Source organism: Rhincodon typus, chromosome 31 (assembly GCF_021869965.1).
Source record: "Rhincodon typus isolate 14 chromosome 31, sRhiTyp1.1, whole genome shotgun sequence".
Taxonomy (NCBI): domain Eukaryota; kingdom Metazoa; phylum Chordata; class Chondrichthyes; order Orectolobiformes; family Rhincodontidae; genus Rhincodon; species Rhincodon typus.
The window spans coordinates 18095108-18104857 of NC_063362.1; the positions used below are offsets into that span (position 1 = coordinate 18095108).

General features: G+C 44.5%; 1 protein-coding gene across 1 annotated transcript; it reads left to right on the forward strand.

Annotated features, from left to right (window-relative positions):
• The first annotated feature begins 653 nt into the window (after positions 1-653).
• On the forward strand, positions 654-8606 carry kiaa2013 (KIAA2013 ortholog). Its single transcript, XM_020519473.2, has 2 exons — positions 654-2407; positions 4338-8606. Exons 1-2 carry the CDS (start codon positions 1438-1440, stop codon positions 5195-5197), a joined length of 1830 nt encoding a protein of 609 aa, XP_020375062.1. The 5' UTR covers positions 654-1437; the 3' UTR covers positions 5198-8606.
• Positions 8607-9750: the final 1144 nt, after the last annotated feature.

The following is a 9750-nucleotide window of genomic DNA, read 5'->3' on the forward strand; positions in this document are numbered from 1 at the left end:
TGGCTCTTGTCCAGTATTAGCAACTCCCTTCAGACCTGATAAAAACCGAAAGGACTGCGGACGTTGTTAGTCAGGAACAAAACAGAAGTTGCTGGAAGAGCTCAGCAGGTCTGGCAGCATCTGTGGAGAGAAATCGAGTTAATGTTTCGGGTCCGGTGACCCTTCCTTGCTCAACATTGTTTTTGCCCCCTCAGACCTGGACCGTGCTCATTCCTGATCGCTAGGGGGCGTGGCCAAGTCTGCATGGGCCAAAGAATTGGAATCCCTGGGATGGTGTCCTGAGGGGGCGGGACCACAGCGGGACCGGGCGTTGTCTGAAATGTGGGCGGGATCATAGCGGGGACTCGTGAGGGACGTAAACAATATTGAGGGCGGAGCATTGAAGGGGCGAGGTCATCATTGGAGGGCGGTGTCACTAAGAGGCGCGGTCGGCACTGGAGGGCGGGGCTCTGAAGGGGGGGTTAGCTGCGTAGGGCAGGGTAACCATGGGGCGGGGCCCGGGCGGGGCATCGTTAAGATGGGGCGGGCCCAGTGTTCGTTTGAGGGCGGCGTCACGAGGAGGCGAGTCAGGATGGGCGTGGCTTTTGCGCGCGGAAGTTTCCCGTTTTCTTTCATGCGGGGGCCGATCCCAAGCTGTCGCAAAGTAAGCTGGAAATATAACGATGGTTCCGGGTAAATCTCACTGATGGCAGAAAATCTGACAGACGGCAGTGTTCTGTGAGGGTGACAGGAGCGAATAGAATCAAAGTGGAAATAGATATTGGCTGAAAGAGGACTGGATTTTTAACTGACGTTGTGCAAGCACTAGGAACTAGAGCTGAGAAAGGAAATTTCGACTTTAGAATAGTGAGAGATGAGAAAGATCGAGAGCAGAGCAAGAGAGAAATGCTGGAGGAACAGATAGAAAGAGTGAAACACTGATGCTAACAGAGATAGAAATGAACTGAGTAGGAGACAGAGGAGGGAGGGAAGGAAAGACAGAGAGAGAAAAGGAGCAAGGGGATGAGTGAGAGGGGGACAGACGGTGGAACAAAAACAGAGACTGCAATGAACTGGAAAAAGAGCGATAGATTAGGACTCAAAATTACTTGGTGTGGCTGTCAGAGGGCTTGTTTTCTTGTACCAGTTCCAGAGAAGGAATTAAATTGATGTAACTGTATGGAAAGTGGATAATAATGGGAAAATAATACAGAAGGTAAAATTGCAGGGTTGACCTCCTAAGTAGTATTATCAGCATATTGTGGAGAGGTTGTGTAATTGAAATTTAAAATAGGAAGACAAAGTTTTGTGATTTGTTTTTCTCCTGTGCTCTTGCCCTCTTCTGAGACCTGTTAGAAAAAGGAGTTTTTGGAAGCAGAGAGACTCTGCAGGACGAGTCAACACTTCAATTAGAAGCTGGAAGACAAAGGACGAAGGGAAGTTTTTAGTGGCCAAAGAATGTGGTTGCAGCAGCGTTTGAAGGGATTACCAATGCTGCTTTCAAGTAGCTGGGCCAGAAGAATGCTGGCAGGCCTAGGTATCCTGTTGATCTTTTACTGGTACCTGGCATCAGAAAGTGGGTTCAGGTTGTTCCCTGGCTCTGAGGATGCCAAGACAGTCACAGACAGTTGTCTTCAGGTAGAGACGCAACAATGGAAGGCAGCTGTAGAGAACAGCAATGGCCTGATGAGTGTTATTGGTGGAGACAACACAGGACAGTTATCTGGCCCAGCTGTGGTTGGCAATGGTCATCTAGTTGTGGATGCTCTCTCCAATCAGCTTTGGGTAGCATCAGCTCCTGCCTCAGGCCTTGCTGCCATCCACCTGACAGATTATGTGCCATTGGTGGTTTTGAAATCACTCAGTGTTCGTTCAGTATCCAGAGCTGCACTTATCCACTTTCAGGAGGGACTGGTTCGGTTGTTCCAGTGTGTACAGGTCGGACTATCCCACAAATATCGGGAGTGTATCACTGTTCGTGAGGATGTGATTGTGCATCGGAGCAGGCCCCACCTTATACTGCAGAAGATTCACATTTCCAACCCCAGTGACAGGGCTACAGTCTTTGAAGTCAACAGCAAACCGTCCATAGTTGGAAACAAGTTTTCCTCTAGTCTAGAGAAGCACAATGACCAGGAGTTTCTACTCTTATCAGGGAGAGTTCTGACAGAGGAAAGGGAGACCATTCTAGTGGTGGTGGCCACAGAGAAAATGGCCAACAGGCTGCAGTTAGCAGCAAAGTCTGAATTCACTGAACATGTGGTATCAGTAGTTTACACGCTTCAGTTAGTTGACTTAACAAAGTTGGAAGAATCATTCAGTAAACTGAGAGATGCAGCAAAATCGGAAATGTCTGAGCTGCTGAGAATGGGAGCAGAAGAACTGTATCGTGAACATCAGAAAATGTGGGGTGATTTAATAATCTCCGGTAAGCTACTGTGTGTAGTTAAGATTGATCTTCACTGTGACCCCCTCTAATAGTTCAATAATGTATTGATGTGTAGTGTCTAGACTCGCACAGAACAGATGTTGTGTTCCTGGAAACGAGGGACAATACTTATGAGAAAAAAGCCAAGAACCCTTGACCTGACCTGTATTGAGATATTAGTGTATCACACCAGATTCCTCCTCCTGGAATCTTAGTTATATTTATTTTCTGCAGAAATGTATTTTACTTAAGTATCCTTAAAGCAGCTTGACAATCTGAAGCACTAACACTTTTTTCTGTTTCTACAGATGCTGACTTGCTAGATGCTTTCAGCGTTCAGTTTTTTAAAAAAATATTGCGTCTCTAATCTCTGCAATATTTTGCTTTTGTTTCATCTGGCAATTAATCAGTCTCTCTCTAGTGTTTTTTTTACTCTTATTCTTGTATGGGATGTGGGTACTGCTGGCAAGGCTGGTGATTGTTGCCCATCCCTAGTTCACCTGAACTGATTAGCTCTGTAGAGCATTTCAGAGGGCAATTAAAGTCAGCCATATTACTGTGGGTTTGGAGCCTCATGTAGGCCAAACCGGGTAAGGACAGCAGACTTCCTTCCTTAAGGGACTTTAGTGAATCAAATGGGATTTTACAACAACCAATAATGGTCACCGTTAAACTAGCTTTTAAAGTCCGACTGTATTGAATTCAAATATTAAATTTATCATTGGTGGAAATTTAACCCATCTTCCTAGAACATTAGCTTGAGTCTTTGGATTACTGGTCCAGTGATCGTGTGTTTCTGATAAAGACAGTGGAGTTGGGTTTTACCCCCTTTTAGATCTATTTAAGGCTGAGATATATAAACTTGTGATAGACAAGGGAATCAAGGCTTATGAGGTTCAGATGCAGATGCGGAGCTGAGACCGCTACCAGATTAGCTATAATTGTATTGAATGGTGAAGCTGGTTGAAATAGCCTACTCCTGTCCACAAGTCCTCTATTCCTATGTTCTGCCTCAGTGCAGAATCCATCCTTCAAGTTGGAATGAACTATTGACACTGATCCAAACAGCCAAGCTGCTGTTGGCGTGATCAGCTTTTTACCAAGGCGGGGAGAAACAGTGACATTTTGTAGTGAGTCAACACATGGATCTTGGGCTGGAAGCTATTAAATCAGACTCTGGTGCAGTTGGTGCAGAGCCTTAGTGCTGGTCAATGAGTTTGCTTCTGAGACTCTGGAAATGGGAGTTACTCTCTTTTCCGTTGGACCACTAAGACCAACTCTGCCTCACCTGCAGCCTGCTCCCTCCCTGAGGTGCTTTTGTTGGGTTATAATTATTTGACCTCTTCGATCCATTGCCATTTGTTGTGCGGATTAGTCTTTCCAAAGTGAGTAAATGCCACTTTAGTGCATTCATATTCCAAGAGGTCTTGGAGATTCACTTCTTAGTCTGTGCTGACTCAAGCTCTCAGCTACTGTACAGAGTGTTATTGATAATCCCACTCTATGTGTGCATTTCAGTATCATTGTGACATCTTTGTATGAAAATAACACCTTGTGGGTGGCAGGGAGGTGTGAGGTGGGTAGGACAGGGACAGACATAAAAGTTGCCTGACGGTTGTAACCACGATCATGGCTACACCTGCACTATCACATTCCCCTCAGCATGCCTCCCTCTCATCCTGCTCACCTCTTACTCTTAATTCCCTCATCCATCCACCCGCTCCTATTGTTTTTGCTGCAATCATCTTAGTCTTACTTTGCTCGATCTCTTTCCTCAACTTTCCTCACTACGTTCCCTTACACCTTGATCTGGGCCATGCTGACCCGAGGTACTAGATTCTCCTGTGGATATCAGTTTGCCCTGGGGCTGAGGGAATGAGAGTGAACCTTGCCCAAGGTGTCCACAATGAGCTGCCTCTTTCTGTTCCAGGTGTGGAGATGAAGAAGATCACCGATTCGCACACCCCTTCCAGCGTGACTGTGAATAGAACACTCTTCTATGTTCTTTCCATGTCAGTGGCTCCTCTCCTGGATTTGCAGAGTAGAGCTGAAGAACGAGAGAAGCTGGAGGCCAACCTGAATTATGCAGATCATTGTTTCAGTGGCCATGCTACAATGCATGCAGAGAACCTGTGGCCTGAGCAGATTTCTGATGTAGTTCGCTTGCTGCAGCTTACCAATCTGTGGAGACTCACACTGCAGAAACGAGGCTGCAGGAGCCTGTTGGCAGCTGGCTCCCATGGCATGCTTCAAGGGATGGTCATGAGTTTCGGGGGCCTACAGTTTACAGAAAACCACCTGCAGTTCCAGGCTGATCCCTCTGTCCTGCACAACAGCTACCTGCTGCGAGGGATTCATTACAACAAGGACCTTATCAACCTGGCAGTGTTGCTGGATGGAGACAACAAGCCTTTTCTTCATGTCTCTGTCAAACCTCAGGACAAACCAGTCAAACTGTATGGCTGTGAGGCGGGCTGCATGAACGATCCAGTGGAACTGACCTCTGAGCTTAAAGGTCACACATTTCCTGTCATGGTAACACGCCCCATCACTCCCTTACTGTACATCTCGACTGACCTGACTCATCTGCAGGCACTGAGGCACACACTCCACCTGAAGGCAATCCTTGCTCATGAGGATCACATGGCTGAACAGTACCCAGGCCTCCCCTTCCTCTTCTGGTTCAGTGTGGCATCACTCATCACCTTGTTCCACCTCTTCCTCTTCAAACTCATCTACAATGAATACTGTGGCCCGGGCGCCAAGCCCATATTCAGGAGTAAAGTATAAATCTTCCGTGGGACTCCCCATCTCTGCTTGCTCGCTGGGAGCCATACTACGTCGTGACTCTTACACCTTTCTCTGAGCTGGGAGCGCTGTGGGTCTGTGGTGATAAGAGGTTTATTTTTCTTTCTGGTGAGACCTTTTAACCTTTATCCCCAGCACAAGGACCCTGGTTCAAACTTGGAACAGTATGCTTCCTGACATAAATCAATTTTTTTTTTTTTAGTTTGCACTACAGATCTTAGATTGAGCAAAATCAAAGCTTATGTTTGTGTGTGTGTCCGCGCGCCTGGCTCAGTTATACCCACTGAAAAATTATCAACACACAATACTTGATAAAGTAGCTTTATCGGAGCTCATTGTTTTAAGTGTGGTATCCGCACAGAGTGCAGGTGAAGGGGGTCCTGTCTGCTTTCTCAGCATTACGTTTTGGGGGATTTGTTGTAAGGGGAGATCAAATGAGGTGTATAATTTCCAACTGATTTGAAGCAGTATCCAAATTGAAGAATTGCTTTGTGTCACCAGTCACTCTTAGTGGCTCTGAAGGTGAACAGTGGGAGCTTGAGTGGGTCTCGGGATGACAGCGCAGAATGGGATCTGACCATATGTAGCAGGTAATTAACTGTTGTCTGATCTGAAAGGGTCCTGCTTTTCAGCTTAGTTGAGATTGTCAAATTTCACCAAGCCTGCTCTAAATTTGGAACAATTCCAGTCTCTCAAGTGATTTCCTGAGGCAACGTTTTAGTGTGAAATCTATACAGAATGCAGAGCTGACAAGTTTAAGTTTTAATATAAAATGGGCGATTAAACTCATGGTTAATCAGTGTCAGCACAATCCTGAGACATGTTCATTCTTTCTTATGTGAACAAGCAGAATTTTGGAGTGGGTGGGGAGCTTGTTGGACGCTGCCACCAATCGCAATGTTCAAACAGAACAATTTGGGTCCACAGATTTTGTTTGTGACTGTTACAGGGAGAATGGACCTTAATGAGTTGTCCTTAGTACATTAGGAAACCCAAAACATTTCACTTTGATTTTTGCTGAAAAAGAAACTGTACTGTGAAATGGGACAGTGATTGGACTGAATGTCAGTGAGTGGAGTGAGCTGTCAAGGTATCCAGCCCAGTACTTTCAGTTTCCAACCCCTGGGATTCCTGTGCATGATTGCCAGTGCTTGTACACAACAGGAAGTAACAGATTCTGGTCTTAATGAGGTGTCTCCACAGTTGGGTGGCCAGCCAGTCTCTCTTGATTCATGAGCCTGATGTTAATCAGCAAAAAAAAAATCAAAGGGCACTTATTTGGTACAGCAGATGTTCATGACATGGTATGAAACCACACTCCACTAACAGCACCAAACCCTCCCCTCAACCACAGCTTCACCCATATCACAGAGTCACTGTTCCTTAGTACTCCCTTTCGTCAGGTTTGTTGGGAACTCTTGGATAGAGGTGAATGACTTTACCTCCTGTAGACAGCTGTGAGATTTTATTGATTTATTTATAAAATGTGCTTGTGCGTGAATGCTCTGAGTATTGTATTCACCATTGCACAGGGTTTCTAAGTGACCTAACTTGGGGCATGAAGTTTGTAAATAATCAGGCTGGTGACTATAATATCCCAAGCAGTCCGTCAATGCACAAATAAACCGTGCTCTGAAGTTGCTGTGTTCTCGGGTGTTGATGGAGCTATACTTTGCCTGTGAGGCTTTCTCACCTGCCTCTGTTCTTTCACCTCTCAGTAAAGCATGGAATAAAAAGCAATGTCTTGGCCCAACAGCAAACAAATGGTTTCTGCCCCAGCAGGTACACAGAAAGTACCATTGTGCTACTGGCTCTATTATTCCAACAGCATCTTGAGTTCTGTGGAAGACACATATTTACTCACACTTCAGACCAGTTTAAACAAACCTTTTCATGTTGCTGACCCTGTTTATTTAGTAGCAGCTGGAGAATGGATAGAATCAAACAAACCATTAAACCAGCCCTGGGATTCATTCACAGGAGTGATGCTATTTTTCACTTTGATTCTCTTCCACTGTAATGCCTAAGGGTTTTTTTTGACTATCTAGGATGGTGCAAGATCTTCATTCTGCCCACAGTATATGCTTCTTGGTTTGAAATTTTCCAATCCCAGAGGGTACAGTCTCAGGTCCCCTGTCTGCAGCCACTTAGTCTGCTGTTTAGGTAACAGTCGAAAGCAAATGAAGCATGTACCCATCTTGAGGAAGCATCAGATGAATAGCTTCTCATTCACTTTGCTGTGCTTTCTTGGGCTTGTTTACAAAGCAGCATGAATGGGCTCCGAGATCAGTGTGGCTAAATAAATCCAGGTTGTGGAAAGATCCGTGCCAGAAACTATCTTCATATATGGACACCAAGCCACATTGGGAATTGTTAGTACCATTAATTTTCATACCCTGTTTATTAATATCCAGTGTTACTCTCCTGATTATTACCACCTAATGTTTAGCCCCCAGGTTATTAAAATTTGCCTTGAATATTCCTGCCATACTTTGCAACTGTCCGTCGTTCTGTTCGTTATTATTACCCCAATTGTTAGTGCTCTCCATTGTCACTGTCCTATAGTTCATAGCATTGAATGTTACTGCTCTGAGTGTTAGTACTGTCCATTATTGCTGCTGTTAATAATGCCATTCTTTGTTACTGTCCTGCTTTGTTGCTACCTTGATTATGATTACTGAAGGCTACAGTCAGTACTTTTGTATTCACTTGGCTGGTTTGGTCTGTTTTCCTGTTAGATTCTGGCTTGGTTGAATTGTTTTTTGCAGTCTGATAGTTTGACAGGTTTTCATGTCTATTGGTTACAGTTTTTTCTTTGTCAATTAAACAGGACATCGAAATCATGCCATGAAATGGTTCTTATCCCGTTTCATCATGATCTTGTGTGGCTGTTGACTTCTGTAGGCTTAAGGATTAGAACGTGATGCGGCCATCAGCGTCGGGTGAGAGTGCAACTACAAACAGATTCCTTTTTAGTAAAGAAAGGGCACAGCATTAATTTATTTGCTAAAAGAATGTGAAATTGCATTAGACACTGGATATTAGACAACCTGCAACAAAGCTCTTGATTGTCGCCTTTGTACAGCTTTAACTGATCATAACTGACATTGAACTGGTATTCTAGACAGCCATAAAACTTTACCATTATCTCCAGTGAAATTCACCTTGTTTTCCAGCAGTATATGGGCTGAGTAGTTCCTTGCAGGGAGTGAAGGAGTACCTTTCTGAATCGGTTGTGTGGTCTTTGTTTATCAGATTCAAAATTGCCATTTAGGGAGAGAACTGTGGGAAATTGTTTTGATCAAAACAATGTTGTGGGGTGATATTGCTGTGGGATTTTGTAATGATGCTGTTAACTGTTTGAAATAAATGCCATCATTGTAACACATGACTTAAAGGTTGAATTGATTGAGAATTGGTTACATATCCTGTTTCTGGCTATTTTACAATATTTTATGAACAAAATTGCCACCACTGTTGGATTTAAATCTATATCTTATGCCTTTCAGTGTAAATTTTATATTTCAGTAAGGAATAATGAAGAAGTGTCCCGGTGTCATTTACTGTTGTTGCATCCCGCCTGAGTCTGTGACTCACAGTTTGGTCGATAACAGAACTTATCAAGCACAATGGCCAAAACTACCTGCATTATTTCTATAGCATCAAATGTTGGTTTAACTCCTCTTCATATTCACAGCAAGGATTAAAGTGGAATCAATTGTACAATTGCTACCATTTATGAACAGTGAAGAATAGTTCCCACTTCCTCCGTAACTGAGGCTGTTAATTAGAGAGGGAGGAGTTCTCTGCCACTTCCTCCACCTACAATCTGACCCCACAACCAAAGAGATATTTCCCTCCCCACCCTATCTGCCTTCCGTAGAGACCGCTTGCTCCTCGCTCCTCGCTCCACGCTCCCCACCACACCCGGCACCTTTGCTGCAACCGCAGGAAGTGCTACACCTGCCCCTACACCTCCCCCCTTACCTTCATCCAAGGCCCAAAGCAAACTTTTCATATCAGACGGGTTCACCTGTATATCCGCCAACTTGGTCTACTGTATCCGCTGCTCCCGATGTGGCGGCCTGTATGTTGAGTTCCCTTTTAGGAGATTCCTATGCACTTGATACAAATGCAATATGCCAACTTCTGTGAAAAGCCACAGTTTATTTAAGCAAGTAGAAGCTTTGGAGGATCACTTAACAGTCTTCGCAGGGCTCGCGGAGCCGTGTCAAGCGATGCTGTCTGTAAGGGAACCGTCCTCCCTTTATATAGGTTTTTACAGCACAGTCAGACATGCATACAAGATACAATTTTTTTTTCTCCCCCATAATCACGTAACTTAATCATCTAACAGTAACACAGAGAGCAGAGTATAATTAGATTATCACCTTTTGTCTGCGAGATCTTTTTAGCCTTAGTTCAACATTTACAGAGAGCAGAGTATAATTAGATTACCCCATTTTGTCTGCGAGACAGGGGCACCCACGAAGCACCTAATTTCTTGTATGTCAGCAGAACAGATATTAACCCTT